At 40.8% G+C, this 19,467-nt stretch overlaps 1 protein-coding gene across 2 annotated transcripts; it reads right to left on the reverse strand.

Moving 5' to 3' along the window:
• Window positions 1–327: 327 nt before the first annotated feature.
• On the reverse strand, window positions 328–19,241 carry emilin3b (elastin microfibril interfacer 3b). Of its 2 annotated transcripts, XM_004545983.3 has the most exons (6): window positions 18,540–19,240; window positions 7,735–7,857; window positions 4,509–4,789; window positions 3,971–4,317; window positions 3,480–3,830; window positions 328–2,809 (listed from the first exon to the last, which is right to left on the reverse strand). In XM_004545983.3, the coding sequence occupies exons 1-6, from the start codon at window positions 18,722–18,724 to the stop codon at window positions 1,664–1,666; spliced, it is 2,433 nt and encodes an 810-aa protein (XP_004546040.2). In that variant the 5' UTR covers window positions 18,725–19,240; the 3' UTR covers window positions 328–1,663. The 2 variants fall into 2 exon arrangements, with proteins under 2 accessions (XP_004546040.2, XP_023010637.2); XM_023154869.3 differs by lacking the exon at window positions 7,735–7,857 and having other exon boundaries at window positions 18,540–19,241.
• Between the last annotated feature and the right edge of the window lie 226 nt (window positions 19,242–19,467).

Below are 19,467 nucleotides of genomic sequence, written 5' to 3' on the forward strand. Positions count from 1 at the left end.
TCAAACTATTTCAGTCACGTCCGTATCAAATGAGCTCAGACTTTCATGCATCGGCTTGGTTAAGTCAGCGGGGTTGAACAGCTTACTCTGCTTAGTCAAGCATCAGATTCTTCAATCCTATATGCTTCACTGCAAATAATGATATATTTCTGGTCCCCATTACATGCTGGCAGCTACTTAATCACGGAGGGATGTTACTGTCTTTAACTATGTGCTGACTCTGTAAAACCTGCAGTGCAGTGAGCATATTGACTTAGTTGTAATTCAAATTATTTTTGCTGTTTTAATTATGTGGTAACTTTTTAAAAAAAACAAACAAACAAACTCTTAGAAGGAGGAAGTTTACTGATCTGTGAAGTGGACAGTTTAATGCAGTTTCAGCTTTTGTTTGCTGGTTACACACCCTTTTAATGAAGGACACAAACAGACTGTAGAAGAGTACAATGTTTTTCAGATCTTTTTAAAGAATATTGGGGTGAAACGGACAAAATCTTGTCAGGTACATTTTTATTGCCCTCTTCAGAGTAATGGGCTAGAACTGGCTGTGAAAAAAAAATCATTATTCCAGTGTTACATCAGATTTTTATGAAGGTGTAGATTAAAAAAATTCATTAGGAATGCTTTCTACTGTGAAAGTTGTCATAACATACTTTATTTTTACAGGAATGGCTACACGTTAAGAAACAACAAAAACAAGAAGGCCAAAAGGTTTCCAAGGTATTGATGGGAGAGACCTAGATGATGTTGTTTCTGCTAAACCACAGCACAGTGTGACTCAGTGGGGTCAAGGTAGCTCACTGAAGCTGAATTAAAGTGGAGAATTTGACGGCTTAGAGAATTTGGTTTAACGAGAAGTACTTACCACCCAACTTCTAATTATAATAATTAAACAGAAAAATTAACTTGATAAACTAGATGATGTACACAGTTCCTTACGCTATAACAGATAAAGTTGTACTTGTTGTTTTAGACTTTCTCTACTGTCGACCACGCCGTGTTGTGTGTTCTCACTGCCCCCTAATGGTGAATTATGGAACTTCTCTGCAACTTTGAGCCAAGTGGCAGCAAATGAACACAACAGACAAAGCAGAGATATATTTGTATAAGGCATTTTTAAACGTGTAAAACAAACAAAGGTTTACAAAAATGCAAATAGCACCAAGTTGACATACAGTATTTTTTTTAAACAACAACAGAAAAAACAAGGCAAGTGTCCACACAGAGGTTGTTGAGTGTGCTTCTCAGCAAAAACCCATAGCAGCACTGTGTTTTGCTGTATTTTTTTTTAATGCAAACAGTTTAATATCACAACAATCCAGTCACTTCATATAAGTTAAACAGGTAAAATGTCTAAACAAAACAATCATGATCAGAGAAATGCCCTCTAGAATAAAACCTTGAGAGAAAATATCGCCCAGCTATACAACCGTAGGCGTGTCTTTGTATTCTGCGTTGTCCTCTTCTCTTTCCAGATGACTCAACTAAACGCCCAGGACATCTGGAGGAACTGGGATGAGAAGCTCACAGGGAAATGACTTTCACTAGTTTGGTTAATTTGCATCTGTGCAGAGTGGGTTTAAAAGACAGGAGACAGAAGCAAATGAAGGCTAATAAAAACCACACTTAAGTCTTAATTTTTTTTATAGATTCTGTAGCTGAAATGCTACTGGTCTCCTTTGTGGTTGGCAGCATCCTTGGCCTTGCAGTCTTTGATGTCATCTTTCAGCTCAGCTAGCTGTTCTGCATGGATTGCCAAGGTACCGTTTACTTGGGACAGGTAGGAGTCAGAGTGTCTCTCAAGCTCCGCCCGGATCCGTTCCAGGTGATCCGCCAGCTCGCTCAGGTTGCTGCACTGGCCCTCTACCTGGGTCACCCTGCTATCGACATCCTTTACCTCTTTCTGCACTTCTATTGCTGTGCTGTGGCAGCCCCGTAGTTCCCCGGCCAGCTGTCTCTTCAATGCCATTAGCTCCCCTTTCAGCTGGACCAGTCGCCTCTCCCCAGCTCCAAGGAGGGAGGCTTGGTGGCCCATGAGTTTGGTGATTCCTTGCACTTGGTTGACGAGTTGGTGCTCTCTTTGTTCCCATGTGGAATTAGCATGTCCCACTTCACTTGCAATAAAGCTAAGAGAGTCCTTTAGGCCCTTCAGAGTGCGGTTCACAGAGTTGATGTTGACCTTTAGCAGTGTGATCTCTCCTTGGATAGACCCTTCTGTTTCCTCCTGGGCAATCCGGAAGAGCATGTTCTGAAGGGTGTTGTTTAAGCGATCCAGCTGGTTAGAGTGAGAGTCCAGACGGTTTGTCATCTTCTTTTCCATCTCTTTGCACTCGTCCTCTACTTGAGTGCCGCTGACACCTCCCGCTGGTGGCGTCGAGGGTGGGCAAGAGGTGGTACAGAGGAGCTCCAGGTGTTTTAACTGTTTTTGAATTCCATCCAGATCTCCTTCAACTCTCCTCCTCACCGACTCAATCTCGGTCTCCAGTGCAGGGACCACCTGCCCTTCCAGAAGAGCCGGGGCTGTGGCGTTACTCAGCTCCTCCACGGCCACAGACACTTTCTCCTCCAGGGTCTTCAGCTTGTCCTCAAACAGAGTCTTGAAACCATCCAGACCACCAGGAAACCCTTCAACCCCGTCAAAACTACCACTTGTGGCATTTATTCGGCCCTCTATGTCCACCAGTCGAGTCTCAATCAGGGTGTCTATGTGGATGGTTTGGTCATTAAATGCGGTCTGGAGCTGCCTTTGTGACTCCGTAAAACCTTTAACCGACTCCTCCAGCAGCAACACACGATGAGACAGACTGCTCACCTGCAACAATCAATAACTCATTAGTTGTTGTGTAAACCATGTCATGGCCTAACAAACTGCACTCATAAATTATTACAATTTAGTGATGTGACCCTTTCTGGATTTCAGAGCTGGATTTGGAGCAGCCAAGATATTTTTTAGTACCTTTCAACAAATCTCTATAATAACATTTCAGTATAGTGTGTTTCAAAGGTCTGAGAGGGAAACACTGGCTTTTTAGCACATATGGAGCCATCTCTAAGGTGGGGCTTCGAACATAGAGTGGAGAAGCACTCTTTTCACCACTCTGCATTTAATAATTAGTTATTATTTTTCTCCTTTTTTTAATCTTTTCTCAGGAATCTGAGATTAAAGTCAGAATTCTGACTTTAATTTCAGAATTCTGGAAAAGAAGAAAAAAAGATGTCCCCAACTTTTGTTCGGTGGCCCTAATCCTCAGACTGGTGTTTTGGGAAATTTTTCTTTGAGCGTCAAAATTTGCAATAATGCAATAAGGTTTCAGCAACTGTCAGGAGATAAGGCTTAGCCTAAACATTTGGAAAACAAAAACTTTTCAATTTCATATGTATGGATAAAGCACCAGAATTATTCGGGATTTCAATTAATAAGCAGATTACTGATTAGTTTATTGCTGTTATATTGTTATATTACAACCCCACTTATGTCATACCTGTCCGCAGCAGCTCTCAGTGAGTGTTAGACCCTGAATCTGAGCTTGCAAAGAACCCAACTCCTCCCTGAGTCCAGTTTCTCTGCCATCCAGAGATTGCTGCATCTGTTGTTGGCCATCCATGTGCTCCCTGTGGCACTCCCTCTGCACCTCCCCGATCTTCTGATCACAGTGCTTCTCGAGGCTCGTCAGACGGCGCTCAAAGCCATCCAGGATATCACCCCTTATATCTGCCAGCTTGATATCTAAGAGTTCGTCCAGAAGAGATCTGGTGTCAGGGCCAGGGATGGGCCTGCCTATAGCTCCTTCCAACAGTTTCTTCAGCTGGCCATCATGACCCAAGACCATCCCCTAAAGATGAACAGAAGTCAGATCAGAGACAAAATTGAATATTTATTGAAGGAATAAAAAAAAGAAATGAGGCATTATTTGTTTCAACTATGAAAAACAATGTATCAAATGATCGATCAGCAGGCATTATGGCACAGTACCTGAATCTCCTCTAGAATATGAGTCTTGGCCCGCAGCTCATCCCTAACTTCTGTCACTCTCCCTGCTAAATCCCCAAATCCAGTAAAGCCTCCTGCTCCATCCAACCCATCATGAGTCCCATCTGGGATCAGCCCAAATCCCACAGCAGAGTCGGGCGCACGAGGTGTGTTCGGTAGCAAGGACACCAGAATTTTATTGGTGTCTTCGCGGAGTGATGTGCGTAGTCGGTCCTCAAGGCCAGTCACCACCCCATTAAGAGTGTCTAGACCCTGGGTAAGGCGACGCAGGTCCTCTTCGATGCGGTCCAAGCGCTCACCAGTTACACCTGAAATGCCATATTTGTTGCCTGTATTTTGAAGGCAAATCACAGAAAAGGGAACGTTTTAGAGATATTCATAAATATGTCAAATATGAGGGAAATAAGTGGTTTCAATTACAGAATAATGCGCAAACATTCAAAAACATTGCAGAGTTAATGACAGTCGTTAATTTAATACTCCAAGACTTTACAATAAACAAATTGGAACCTCTTCTCACCATTTGTCTTTCCTGTGGGTATACCAGGGAAGGGTTTTCCTGGCTCCAGCTGGCCTCCTCCAGGCTTATGCTCAATAGGAGGTCTAGGGCCATGGGGGAAGCCCTTCACACTTGGGCGATGGGGAAGAGCTGCACCCTTGAAAGGTGGCATTGCAATATCTGGATGCGACGTGGGTCCATCGTAACAGTTTTCTCCAGAATAGCCGGGACAACATTTCCACTCGAGCTCGGTCACTGTTTTAAAACCAACCTTGTATTTTGGCTTGTAGAATGTCCTATACCTAAAGGAAATGTGATATAAATGTGCTTACAATAAGTGATTAAGCAAATGTTATGAGTGAAATATATCAGGTTTTACTGTTAGAAGTACTTTTGTTTTCATCAATCATGAGCACAAATACAGGATGGAAAGATGGCGCTGAGCAGAAATAACAGGATTTAGTTGTTCACTATGAGATTAGACAGGGATTAGAGGAAGATTAAGAGATTAAGATAATCGTGGTGTAAATGATGGCATCAGGGGATTGGACCTGGGTTAGCACCCAACTTCATTGTTATTTAGTTTAAGCTGAATTTTCTATCCATTGTGAATCAAAGTCTCTCTTTACACACACACACACACACACACACAGAAAATCCACTCTTGTTCCCATTGTGTCTTTCGAATGGTATACAGGGAGTGCAGAATTATTAGGCAAATGAGTATTTTGTCCACATCATCCTCTTCATGCATGTTGTCTTACTCCAAGCTGTATAGGCTTGAAAGCCTACTACCAATTAAGCATATTAGGTGATGTGCATCTCTGTAATGAGAAGGGGTGTGGTCTAATGACATCAACACCCTATATCAGGTGTGCATAATTATTAGGCAACTTCCTTTCCTTTGGCAAAATGGGTCAAAAGAAGGACTTGACAGGCACAGAAAAGTCAAAAATAGTGAGCTATCTTGCAGAGGGATGCAGCAGTCTCAAAATTGCAAAGCTTCTGAAGCGTGATCATCGAACAATCAAGCGTTTCATTCAAAATAGTCAACAGGGTCGCAAGAAGCGTGTGGAAAAACCAAGGCGCAAACTAACTGCCCATGAACTGAGAAAAGTCAAGCGTGCAGCTGCCAAGATGCCACTTGCCACCAGTTTGGCCATATTTCAGAGCTGCAACATCACTGGAGTGCCCAAAAGCACAAGGTGTGCAATACTCAGAGACATGGCCAAGGTAAGAAAGGCTGAAAGAAGACCACCACTGAACAAGACACACAAGCTGAAACGTCAAGACTGGGCCAAGAAATATCTCAAGACTGGTTTTTCTAAGGTTTTATGGACTGATGAAATGAGAGTGAGTCTTGATGGGCCAGATGGATGGGCCCGTGGCTGGATTGGTAAAGGGCAGAGAGCTCCAGTCCGACTCGGACGCCAGCAAGGTGGAGGTGGAGTACTGGTTTGGGCTGGTATCATCAAAGATGAGCTTGTGGGGCCTTTTCGGGTTGAGGATGGAGTCAAGCTCAACTCCCAGTCCTACTGCCAGTTTCTGGAAGACACCTTCTTCAAGCAGTGGTACAGGAAGAAGTCTGCATCCTTCAAGAAAAACATGATTTTCATGCAGGACAATGCTCCATCACACGCGTCCAAGTACTCCACAGCGTGGCTGGCAAGAAAGGGTATAAAAGAAGAAAAACTAATGACATGGCCACCTTGTTCACCTGATCTGAACCCCATTGAGAACCTGTGGTCCATCATCAAATGTGAGATTTACAAGGAGGGAAAACAGTACACCTCTCTGAACAGTGTCTGGGAGGCTGTGGTTGCTGCTGCACACAATGTTGATGGTGAACAGATCAAAACACTGACAGAATCCATGGATGGCAGGCTTTTAAAGTTCTGATGCTGGTCTATAAAGCTCTGAATGGTTTAGGACCAAAATACATCAGTGACCTCCTGACCCAGTATGAACCTTCCAGATCCCTCAGGTCATCTGGATCCGGTCTTTTATCAGTTCCCAGAGTCAGAACCAGACACGGAGAAGCTGCATTCAGCTTTTATTCTCCTTATATTTGGAACAAACTCCCAGAAAGCCTCAGATCAGCTGAAACACTCAGTTTATTTAAATCCAGGTTGAAGACTCACCTGTTCTCAGCTGCATTTGAATAAAGCACCAATTCCACACTTTTAAGCTTAAATTTCAAAACTAACATTTTAACTACTGATTTTATCTGTTTTGATTTTATATACTGTTTTGTTTGTTTGTTTGTTTGTTTGTTAATTAGTTTGTTTGTTTGTTTGCTTGTTTTAATCAATTTTAAATCATGCTTTTTATTTGTTTTTGTTTCTAATGTCTCTGTAAAGCACTTTGAATCACCTTGTTGTTGAATTGTGCTATACAAATAAACTTGCCTTGCCTTGCCTTGCTTTTGAGTGTCCTTGGAAAGAAAGGTGGCTATATTGGTCGCTGATTTGTTTTTGTTTTGTTTTTGAATGTCAGAAATGTATATTTGTGAATGTGGAGATGTTATATTGGTGTCACTGGTAAAAATAAATAATTGAAATGGGTATATATTTGTTTTTTGTTAAGTAATAGTCACCTGCACACACAGATATCCCCCTAAAATAGCTAAAACTAAAAATAAACTAAAAACTACTTCCAAAAATATGCAGCTTTGATATTAATGAGTTTTTTGGGTTCATTGAAAACATGGTTGTTATTCAATAATAAAATTATTCCTCAAAAATACAACTTGCCTAATAATTCTGCACTCCCTGTATGAAGAGAAACTTACTAGACAACACTTTGAGAGCAGATAGCAGAAAGGTACATCTGCCTAAGAACAAGTTAAAGCCAAGTTAAAATGTTTTTTTCTTATGCCTTACTTTCTCATGTTTTCAACAAATAATAAGAACGCAGAACAACAGCTTTCCAGAATTCTTAATAAATAAAAAACAGATCTTAATCATTTCCATGCACAGAGACAGAATTGGTAACACAGACGTCCCTGCATTTTATTTTATTTAGCAAAATAAATAAAAAGTTATCAGCAGTATCGCAGATGTGCATTAATAAGGGTAATATATAACACTAGAGGGCAGTATTGATGTAGAGTATGTTCTACATTGTGCTGCAGTTTGCCAAATATAAAGAAAGAACGACATATTTAAACATCATTACCAAACTCCTAAGGCGCAGACTGAACTGTAAAACATCTGCAGCATTGTATTACTTCGTTTGATTGACTCACATCACAACAGGACATTTCTGACCCCAGATACACTTGGTGGTATACTCAGCCTTCACATAGGTTGCCACTCCATCCTGCATGATGCATGTGATGTTTCTCTGAACCACATGGGCGCAGTGGTTTCTGTGGGGAGAGCAGAGGGATGTTACAATGCTAGCACCAATAAGATGCCAACAGCCCCTGTTTTGCTCTGTGTCCATCACACTGACGTGTGTTAAAGTAAAACCTATTTAGATTTCGTAGAACAGCAACCACTGCAGAGACAAGTACTATAACTAACTGTGAATTTACAAATGTGGTTCAGCAGCAGCACTGTTAATTCAACAGGGCAGTATACAGTAGACTTAAACGGCTAAAACTATAGCCACTTTAAGATACAAAACATGCCAGAAAAAGTAAAGCTGTAACTGCAAACTCTCAGTGTATTGAGGTCAAGAGGAATCTGTTTTATTGTGTATAATTAAAACTGTTGGAGTGTAACAGGCAAAATTTAACAGAAAGCTATTTCTTCCATCAAAAGTGTTGAAAGTGATGAAGATGCATCATAAAACCTTCTGTAAGATACTATTGACTCAGTGTTTTAATCTTTGCTTTGTTGTGTTTAATCTTTTACAGCTCATTCTTCTTTTGGATTATGAATAAGCCCGTGTTGTTGTGTTTTTCTCTTTTTATTGGCACTTTAATAAAAAAAACAAGAAAAGTTTGCTTTTGATCTAGCTGATAGATATTAACAAAAGATCAAAGAGAGCTTTTCATTGAGGAGCTACAGCTGCAGATGGACTGAGTAGGGATTCTTTAGTTACTTGTATTCCCAGTTACTTTCAGGTATAGCTGCATGCAGTATACTACAAATACCCAGGCAGTGAGTTGTGTTTCAGTTGTGTGTGGAATCATAGATTGTGTATAAATGTATATATGAGGTAGCCACTTCGGCAACACCCCTTGGTTAGTGAAGTCCCGCTGCAAAGGCTTAAAGTGAGCTTTGTTGTTGTTGCCAAGTTGTTTTATTGGAACAGGATGATAAGGGTGAAGAGCAGCTCTGACTGAAAAGCTGAGGGATGCTGCACACTCATCAGTCAGTGAAGTGCAATTGCTAAATGAACTTCAGTTTACAAAAACGGCATCTTTTATATTCATTAAGACGAAAATAGCAAGTGAGGCCTTAAAGTCATCCAGAAAATATTTACTGATGTGGATAAGGAAGTTGAAGAGTCACTTTCCAATGGACTTCCACACAAGTGGAAGTCTTATTGAAACTACAGGAATTTCCCACTGGTGGAAGCAAGTGCTCAAACATTTCAACACAAGCTCCTTTATTCAAAAACTATTTTAAATACATGTGGTGTATGTAATTTGGGAATGTAGTGGACGAGGAGAGACCACCCATGAATTTTTACCCAGCAGGAGGAAGATATTCAGTCAGCATCAAAGACTGTACCAGAGTGTGTTGTGGTGTTGTTTGATGTTTGTGTGCAATGACTTCCAAACTTCATTGTTAAAATTAGATTTACGTGTTTTTCACATGCTTTACAAGTTGCAAATATATGCAAATGCACTGTGTCATGTTCAATTTCATACAATACTAGTCCAGTCCTGCACGAAAACCATGCAAATAAGTATACTGTACAGCCTACATAGTGTACTTTATGTAAGTATACTAAGAAAACTGAAAGTCCTTTTAGCTTGTTTTGCTTCTTTTAGTTACGTAGGGTAGTTGAGCACCAAAAACATTCACGGAGACTGTTTTCAATCCTGGAAGTGCTCAGATGTGCACTAACTTCACTGTAACAACTTTGAGCAGTTGTTGCATCACACTGAACTTTCCCTGTCTCACTCGCTCTCACTCTTCATAGCCAGTGCAGCTATAGCAACTGCTAAATGTTCCCCTGGCCTCTGTGCAACACAGGAAATGATGATCTGCTCTCTTTAGGCTCACATGTGAAGCATTTCTTACATTCAGAGGGGAGCATTTAGCAACACATGCGGCACTTAGAATTGCTCCACAGCTGTTTCAGGACTAATAGAAGTGTTCGGAGCAGCAGGGAGGGACACGGGGGCCGAGGCGGGTCTACATGCCAAGTTAACAGGTTCAGAGGGCTAACAGAGAGGGGAGGCTGTTAGAATGTGTGAGAAACCACTGCGCCGCTGTGTCCTTCTGCAAATGTGTTGACAGTGTTTTCTGCGTGTGTGTGTGTGTGTGTGTGTGTGTGTGTGTGTGTGTGTGTGTGTGTCACCACTCTCCCTGTGTTGACATATGTTAATAGCAGTAGAAGGTAGAGGGCAAAAGTTAGAATGACAGAGCTCCTTTCATACCAGCCTGACAACCTGCTGCCAGGTCATGGGTTGTTAAGGAAGTGGCAGTTACGACCTTAACTGATGTGGTATGATGGGAGTTCTTTAAGTACTTTTAACTCCCGCATGCAGTTTACTACTTGGTGCAAATGATTTTCTTAGCATAACAAAAAGGGGAACTGGCTGGAATAATGTATTAGGTCATTGAAATAAGAAATGCAAGCTTAATTTGACAACACAAATGATGCTGCATCATCTTTTCTGGCTAGTTTTTTTTTTTTTTTTTTCAAAAGCTGGACTCCTGTAACATTTCTGTTGTTCTTAATAATTTGCTTTCATGCTGTTTTTCTTCTCCCTCTCCACCTGCAGGCTCTTTTCTTTACCAGGCCAGAGGGACTTTAAAACTGATCACTCCCTGTGCTGTCATCTGCTGTTCGCAGTGAGATCTATTGCAGACAATACACAGTTTTTGGCACCAAAGTAAATGACTTTTTAAAAAAAAAAAAGACAGAGAGAGAGAGAGAGAGAGAGAGAGAGGCGTAAGCAGTTAGATCTTGTACAAATGTGTTTGTCAAAGTCACATGAAGATTTTGATAGCGATTTCTGCAGTATAGAAAAGCTATAGATACTGTCAACCTGAATATTTCAGCACTATAGTGAATGGCTTCAGTATTATTATGTGATATAAATCAAATTTAATGCCTTTAGTTTTCTCATCTTACATCTTCAAGGAGCTTAAAGACTTGTCTCTGTGTAGCTCTTAAAAGCTGATAGCTGATAGTTGCTGATAGATAGATGTCAAACTCATTTTACATTGTGGGCCACATACAGCATATTTTGATCTTCAGTCATCCCGACCAGTGAAACTACATGATAAATATGTAAAATTGCAGAAAAGGTTATTTTACTATCCTGTAATTATAATATATTTTTGTTAATTTACTGTGGACTCACTAATAGTGGGGACAAAGGAACTTTCCTGTCATTAAAATTGTTTATCTGTTAGTTATTTTGGAGTAGAATGAATGGCAATGGGGTTGGTTGGAAAAACTGTAAAACCTGTGAAAATACAGTTAAAAGTTTGAAATCTATGCATTCTTTCACATTATCTCAAGCTGTCCAGTGGGCTGAATTTCACTCTTCGCTGGGCCTGGTTTGGTCCCCAGGCCTTCTGTTTAAAACCCCTGATATAGAGAATAGTAAGTGTGTGACCGTTTTCACAGCTGTGAGATGTAACCCACAGACTTCACACCATGGCGAAAAGTGCAGCAATCCAGATGTACATGAGGGGGGGGGGAAATGGTTCCCTGTCCACAGTTTTCTGTTTCTGCTTCACATTTTTTTGTCATTTTTCTGTCAGTGTCATTTGGGTCTATGAGTGATATTTAATCCTCACTGTCTTCCATACAAGGGGGGTTTCTGGCTTTGTGAAACTCAGAGTTGAGTGCTGATATAAATCCCGTCCCTTTGCGCTGCGCTGTCGGTCAGGTCAGCAGCAGGTCGCCTTTGCTGTGTGAAAACCTGTTTTTACAAGACGAATGTTAAGTTTCAGCTTGAAAGCCTGAAAGCAATAATACAGTCAGCTGTTGAGAAAATGACACATACTCACGTGTGCAGATTTTATAGACACATAATCAAGCAATAAAGACCTTGGGTTTATATCTCACATCCACAGAGACCACTCAACTCTGCAAAAAGAAGACTACACAAACTTTATTCCAAAAATATGAACCCTCGATGTGGAAGTGGTCGTATATGAGCAGGAGCGCTGCCTTTAGCATTTCTTATTATTATAGCCACTTCCAGCAGCTGCAGAGTAGGTGAGAACTTTGTTTGGGCTGCTTTTGTGTGTGGGAGGATGCCCAGCTGTGAGAAGGCTGTTAATCTGGACACTTTGGGGAAAAAGAATGTCCAAGTCCTGATGTGTATGATATGAGATCAGAGAGCTATAGACAGAACAGTGAAAAGGTGAGAGAGGAGTGATAGCCTATTCTGAGCTTTTTCCATGCCTCATCTGTCAGCCAGTGTGGTACAAGGTCACTACTGTTAAAAAGTATAAATACTTTCTGGCGTGTTTGTTTTAGAGCTTGTGGGGGACAGATGAGAAGGGTTGGCTGCCCATAAAGTACCACACAGTACAACTCACCTAGGTCAAGTCGCGTTTATTTAAAGCTTATAGTTAAAAGCAAATAGCACTTCCAAACATGCAACACACCTGATCATAATATAGAGTAGAGGTGAAGCTGCAGTTAGACACCACGGTGGCTCCAACACTGTAAAGCCCGAAACATTAAATAATTGCCAGAAAGTTAATATATATTTTTTAAACTGGTGAGTTTATTGAAAGTTATGACAAATTGAAAAAAGTCATTAATAATTAATTTGTTTTTAATTTGTATAATTTTGCTACATCCAGTATTTTTGTGCAATTTATTGCTCAAACACTTGTTGTGAAAAAAATCACACAGATGAAGCAGAGGTCTCAAAAACTCAGGTTACAGGGTTAATAAATGTATTCTAGTAAATAACCTATTGACCAGTACTATTTATTGCAGTGATGAGTTGGTGAGGTTGACGCATTGGCACAGGGAAGTCATGCCTCTAAATGCACAATCTCTGAAAAGACAAGATGTATGTAAGAAACGACTGACTACACACTAGTGCATTTTCCTATTTTATTTTGTAAATGTGATAATTCTGCACCTTCTCCCATCAATTTAGACTGAATTACTCATAAAGACTCTGGAAAAAGGAAGATTCCCAGACATGAGATGACAAAAACTGAAATATTTAGCCAGAACTTAGAGCCCGGTGAGCTCCAGACCCTGCCCATTATCAAGCATGCCACAGTGAAGCATGGTAGTGGTATCATCATACTCTGGGGGTGTTTCGCAGCAGCAGTGACAGGGTGACCGGTTCAAGTTGAGGCAATGTCTTTGAAGATAGTGCACACAACATGAGACTGAGACATGCGTTCAACATGACAATGAAAGGGTGGTTTCTGGATGTCTATGATTGTCCTTAAATTCCTCAGAACAAAAAAAAAAAAAAATCAAACCCTCAACAACGTTCCTGGAGAAACATGTAGCTAGCTTGTTTACATGTGTTTGAAACAATTTCATAGGAAAAGGGGAAGAACCTGCCCAATTCCAGATGTGCAAAGCCTGTCGAGACTTGTGCAAGAAGACCTGAGCTCAGAGCTCCCAAAGGAAATATACTAAGTTTCACTTTCAGTTTTTGAAAATTCTCAGGGTATGTTTTTACTTTGTTGGTAAGGTGCAATAAATGGATATCAATGACACAGTAATCACTTTTTGGATGAATGAAAATGTTAATCTTCCAAATAATCTCTTTATTTTGGTAATAGTCATTTAACTTCACTTACTTAACGCTAAATATTTTTTTTGTGTGTGTTATATGAAACTAACAATTGATGTTTTTCAAAAGAAAGCAAAAAGAAGGCAGGGAAACACCCAAAACTGAAAGTCTCCAGTTGATCCACACATTCACTGAACCACCCAATCCCCACTGAATACACAAACTGAATTTGTGTAAACTATGTCATGTGTCTCCAGACCTAATCTGACCTTGCACTCTTCCTTTTCAATCAGTATGAAAAGTCTTCATCTCCATTCACCACGACAGGAAAACTGCACTTTCCTTTGTCTCTCTGGTCTCTCTCCCTCCTCCTTACTCTGAGTATTGTCTGTTTTTGTGTCACTGGAGTATGGCATTTGTGACTGCCGGTCTGGTCCCACTGTAAATGTTTGAAGTATAGCGTTTCAGCTTAAAAATCTTTTCATAGCCTCCCAAGAGAAAAGCAGAATTCCCATCTCAAATTCACATGTGGAATGTGTTTGGAAAGTATTGTTGTGGCTACACCTCCACAGTTTGATGGGCCTGAACAAATCACCTCTCATTCACCCTTTCCTATAAATTTTCCTATAACTACAGGTTATGTTTAATTAGTCATATCAGTGTTTCTCATTCTATATATCACAAAACTCCTCCGCCTTGCCTCATCATGTCAGGCTCTTTACTTTTCCCTATACTGCCTCAGTTGTTTTGACATGTGGCACTAAAGGGCTTACCTCACTCATTACAAACCACACTCTCACCTGTAGGAACTCCTGACTGCTTGACCCGAGTCCATTGCTTTTGGGTCCGACAGATTTATGAAGAGTGGAATGGATAAAGAAAAAAATATGATCTTTAATAGGACCATTGGTCTAACTCCAAGGCCCATCTCCTTTGATATATGCTTTTAATGAAGCCTATTTCCAGCCAACTGGCAGGTCTTGAAATTCCCATGGTCCAGGGATTATTAAAACTGTGCTTATGCCTAATGATTAGAGGTAAAGGCATGCTACTCCCAGCTTTAAGACCAAAGAGATCACTTTGTCATTTGGAGACAGGGTCAGCTCCAAGCCAGCTCTAGTCATCATAGCTTAAACTCAAGTGACTACACATGCTTACATTTTGGAAATTAAGCTGTTAAAAGCAACAACATAAGCTTGTGTACATGTAGATGTACTGAAAAAATAACTTTACTTATCCTCAGGCATTTTCCAAAGTACATAATCTACTTTGAATAAGCTCTCTGTGCTTCTGAAAAGAACGGTTTCAAACAGAATTATTAGATTTACAAAGAAAAGGGGTTATTGTGTATGCAATAAGAGTGAAACAGTGTAACTGTGATACTTTATTTAGCTCTACACATAGGCCTGATACACTGAAGAGACCAGAATATCACTCATATGTAACCTGCAACACAAATCTCTTCACAGGCAAATAAAAATAGAACTATTCTCTTTTTATTCAGAGGCTTTTATGAGAAGATCTTTTGATCTGTGTATTAGCCAAGTATGAAGGTAAGAGTCACAGGCTATCAGCCAGACTTAGCATAAAGACTGAAAACAAGAGACACGGCAAGTATAACTCTATCCATTTATTGATTCCCCTTCTGCCCTTTTTTTCCTGCAAATTTCTGTAAATTATAAAATGCAAAAAAAAACAAACAAAAAACCCAGACTGCATTCTTACCAAAATGCTAATCTTTTTATAAACCAGGACGTTTTTATGCCTAAATCTGCTGACTAAAAACAAAAGTGAACAATAACTTTACTTTTTGTTGTAAATGTCTTTTAGTCTTAAAAAGTTAAAGCACACCTGTACATGCCAGCTGTGGCTCATTGGAAGACTTTTGCATAAAAATAACAAAGCACTGAAATGTAGATGCTTTACTTTAATGATGTAAGTTGTCAGTTACACTTTGCTTGGGATAATTATTTGGAAATTCGCACCAGAATCAACACCCTATCCAATTAACTACAAACTGAATCATAATCCAACCTCATTAAATACCTTCAATATTTTATAAAAAGCAACTAATCTTTTTCACTGTTCTTACATAAACCTGAGTACTTTGGCAGATGGATTTTAAAAGAAAAGTGTCAGGTAGCTTGGGAGTTTGCTGCATGGTCTTTTTGACCCTTAGCAGGAGACCGGCTCCATTCTTGCTCTCCACTGGACATTCAAGATAAACGTACAACAGCAACCTCTAACCTTTAACCTCTGCTAACCTACTGACCTTTCCCCCTTGATCTCTGTCCCATACATCAAAGAAAAAGCCCTCAGATATGTCTGTAATCTGATTGGTAAAGACATGTGGCATCTCCCAGGATGCTGTTTGATTTATCCAATACCCATTTCCCAGTGATGACTATGTATGACTCTTGGCACCTGTTCAGTGGTGATGTGTGAAAAATAGTCATTGTTTTGCTAATCCTAAAAGAACTTCCAAAATACTCAAAAAGCGATTTCTTTCACTCATTTTTTCCTCTTTCCCAGACCTTTTGTTAAAAACATAAATCACAAAATCTGACCTTCCTGAGCCACAGTTTAACCTTTGGAAGAAAATTAGCTTCTTTGCAATAGAGCTGTGACAGGTACAGTACTGTAACTGTCTAAGATGTCACAGTCACCCACTGGAGGGCCATATATTTTTCTTACAGAAGCAAGTGGTTGCACTGAATGAAGGAATGACTGTGAAATCAAATCACTCGCTTTGCTGCCAAAATACAGACAATAATTCAACATGAAGACAAAAAGTCTGGGGTGTTCCAACAGCTGAGAATTTTTTAAGTCTCGTACTAAAAATCCAGTGAGGTTTTGCCAATGTGTGAGTGTAGTCAAGTTAGAAAGAGGAGTTAGACTTTACGGGCGATCATGGCTCAAGAGTTGGGAGGTCGCCTTGTAATCGGAAGGTTGCCGGTTCGAGCCCCGGCTTGGACAGTCTCGGTCGTTGTGTCCTTGGGCAAGACACTTCACCCGTTGCCTACTGGTGGCGCCAGTGTCCGGCAGCCTCGCCTCTGTCAGTGCGCCCCAGGGTGGCTGTGGCTACAATGTAGCTTGCCATCACCAGTGTGTGAATGGGTGGATGACTGGATATGTAAAGCGCTTTGGGGTCCTTAGGGACTAGTAAAGCGCTATATAAATACAGGCCATTTACCATTTACATGCTGTAAATGCGCTCCGGTGAAGTCCTTTAGTTACACTTAAATAGGCATTCATAAACACACTCACTCACTCACACACACGCACACACACACACACACATCATAACGTGTTATTTTAAAGTGTCTATTTCCATTGACCAGTCAGGCTGACAACAACTGAGCTCATATGTCTGTAGTGGTGGTCTGACAGCAACACGTCCCCAGAGGCTACTGTGTCTAAGATGTGCCTGCAGCTCCTATATAAAACTATAGTTGGACTCTCAGAAACAAATGGAGCAATACTACCAGTTATCAGCGACAAGCAGTTCCTGACTGTATTTCATTATTGATCAATTTGTTTTGACTGGAAAGTCTATTACATCTGGCTAATCAACTAATCTTGTTGTGTAAGATGGAAATCTGGCACGACGGCCTGTATAAAAAGAAATAAACCTCTTTGGCAATGCTGTCAAAAAGTAAAGGAAGGTATACAGGTATATAGCTACCATGCTGTACATAAGAACACTTAAATCATTATAAAAACTGCATTGGCTTACTGTTTAGTGAGCCAATTCGAGTTTGGCAATTTAAGCTTCAGCTCCCTGTGACTCCAAAATGGTCATATTTATAGATTTGTGTTGCCAATTCTCTGAAATCGCATACTTATGTTCAGAATTTTAGGGCATATGAATGTTGGTGAATAAATACCTCCGGAAACACAAGATGAATGTCCATTAGAAACAATTTATACAGATAAAGTCCAGTTCTTACCATATAAAATTGTACAAAATATATGGGGGGCAAGAGTCTGATTGTATAAATGTATTTCTGCAAGAGTTGTGTTAAGTAAGAAGTTATTTTAGTTAGTCAATTAGGTCAGTTTTTTTTTAAAAAAAAGTGGCAATCTAATAATAGCTGGGGAAAATCCAATATTCAGATTAACCGAATAGTGAGCAAAATGTAAGGGGATGAAAGTAATATATTCAGTTTTAGAGTTAAGTGAGAAAGTTAAAGGTGTAGACTCAATATAGACACTGCATTCAGGTTGAGGGATGCTGAACAGTATGTTGGGTGGAGGTGAGCATACATGGCAGACTAAGTGGGGCTGGGCAATCAGCAGTCTTCTGTGGCAGTTTGAGTGAAGCAGCAGGTAGCTGGGGAGCTGTCCAAAAGCATAAATGCTCTTGTGGGAAGCCAAGCAAAAGAGAAGGGGGGGAGGAAGAGGGAGGAAAAACCAAAAGAGCCCTGCGGGCCAAACATCAGGCATCAGGCAAAATATATCCACAAGTCTGTTTCATCTCAGAACTTCATTCAATAGCGTTCATAACTTACTGTTACTCTTCTGTGTGTGTGTATGTGTGTATCATCTTTACAATATGTATCTGTCATGCAGTAATTAAAAGCAGATGAACACCCCTCACCTTTGTGTTAAATCTGGAAAAGTTAAATAATTTTCTACTTAACTCAGGGTAAGTTCATTTGAAATCAGTGTCTGCGACTGGAAGCCAGTTGTGCCACTCCCTCCTGACAGTGTGTGCCCAGCTGTACCATAAATCTTGCCCCTAATTGAGCCCCCTTGCCCCCCCACCCCTTTACCACACACACATACAGTGACTGTGAGGAATCAATACCCTTGTCATCAACTCTGCACCCCCTCGCTGCACCATAATGACCGTCATGATGGCTTTGTTTTCACTGTTGCTTCGTTGTTGCACTATAGTGTTTATCCCCAGCCACAGATGGTTTTAGGTGTGAACCACAGAAAAGAGGCTGATTTTGAGTAAGACAGAAACAGAGCGTCAATTCAGGGATCTGTTACCAAGCTGATTCCATAACTAAAAACATATTTCTGCAACTCACTGGTGACATGGGTTTCTCGAGGGAAATACAGTATTAGGTGGGTCCTGCTTGAACTCCAGCTACTTGGAATGATTTTAGAATTCAATACCCTGCACCTTGGAAACACAAATAAAACATGCATCTGTTCCTGTTATGTGTCCAAGGTGGAGAACTTACTTGTGACGGGTCATGGGCTTGTTTGGTGAGTGGTGAGGGTTGAGTCCAGCCTTGTAGAGGTTGTATCTGTTTCCATAGAAAGGGTTGACATGGCCTCCATAGAAAGTCCCTTTACTGTGAACAACAGAGAGGAACACTCCCAGGAGAAAGACCTGTGCTATTAGCTGGCACAACTTGGTCCGCATTTTGTTTTTCTAAGTCTTTTCCAAGGCTAATCCAGAGTCTCAAAAATTCAACTGTCAAGAGGAGAGGGGTTCAGAAGTGGTAGTCTCTAGCTCCTCTGGGTGTTGTGTTGCTCCTTGGCACATGGAAAGTCTTGTTTTCTTCAGTGGGCCCTGGAGGAGGCGTGCAGTCCAAACAGCTCTAGCATCAGCAGCATCTTGTCCTGTACATCTTCAGGTTGCTCACTAACAAAATTCTGAGCACGCAAGACGGAGCAGGGGGAAAACTGATGATACTGAAGAGGGAGGGGGAAGGGAGAGGGGAAGGAAAACAACACAAAGGTGTGCTGGAGGAGGCGAAAGAAGAAAGATGAGCGCAAGAGAGAGCAAAGAAAAGAGGGAAGATAGTGTCAGTCTGTCTGTTGGAAAGTTTCAGCTCCATATACACAAATACTGTGTAGGAAACCTGCTGCCGAGGCTCGACCCTCTAAGTAATCTGCTCTCTGCACGAGTGAGGGTGTGTGTGCAAGCAGCAATGTGCTGCTCTTGCTGCCTCTGAAGGGGCAGGCAGACAGCCTGTATTTGCATATCCCACCCCAACTCCAGCCCGGTGGCTCGCACAAAGAGGGGGACTGACTGATATCAATTGATGTCCTGCTCTTCTTTCTCTCTCTATTGCAGCATCACAAAAATACAAAGTTGTACATGGAGATACTTCACTTCAAAGCAGACTCCAATAAGCAACAAAAAAAAGCCGCTGTCCTATT

Source organism: Maylandia zebra, linkage group LG20 (genome assembly GCF_041146795.1).
Source record: "Maylandia zebra isolate NMK-2024a linkage group LG20, Mzebra_GT3a, whole genome shotgun sequence".
Classification (NCBI taxonomy): domain Eukaryota; kingdom Metazoa; phylum Chordata; class Actinopteri; order Cichliformes; family Cichlidae; genus Maylandia; species Maylandia zebra.

Bases quoted from the DNA above. Each gene is read 5' to 3' on its own strand.
- emilin3b (XM_004545983.3), bottom strand. From the start codon at position 18,724: ATGCGGACCAAGTTGTGCCAGCTAATAGCACAGGTCTTTCTCCTGGGA. The intron at 7,858-18,539 runs GTAAGTTCTCCA...CTCTCCCCACAG, and splicing joins AAGCCCATGACCCGTCACAA to AAACCACTGCGCCCATGTGG. The intron at 2,810-3,479 runs GTATGACATAAG...TGATTGTTGCAG, and splicing joins CTGAGAGCTGCTGCGGACAG to GTGAGCAGTCTGTCTCATCG.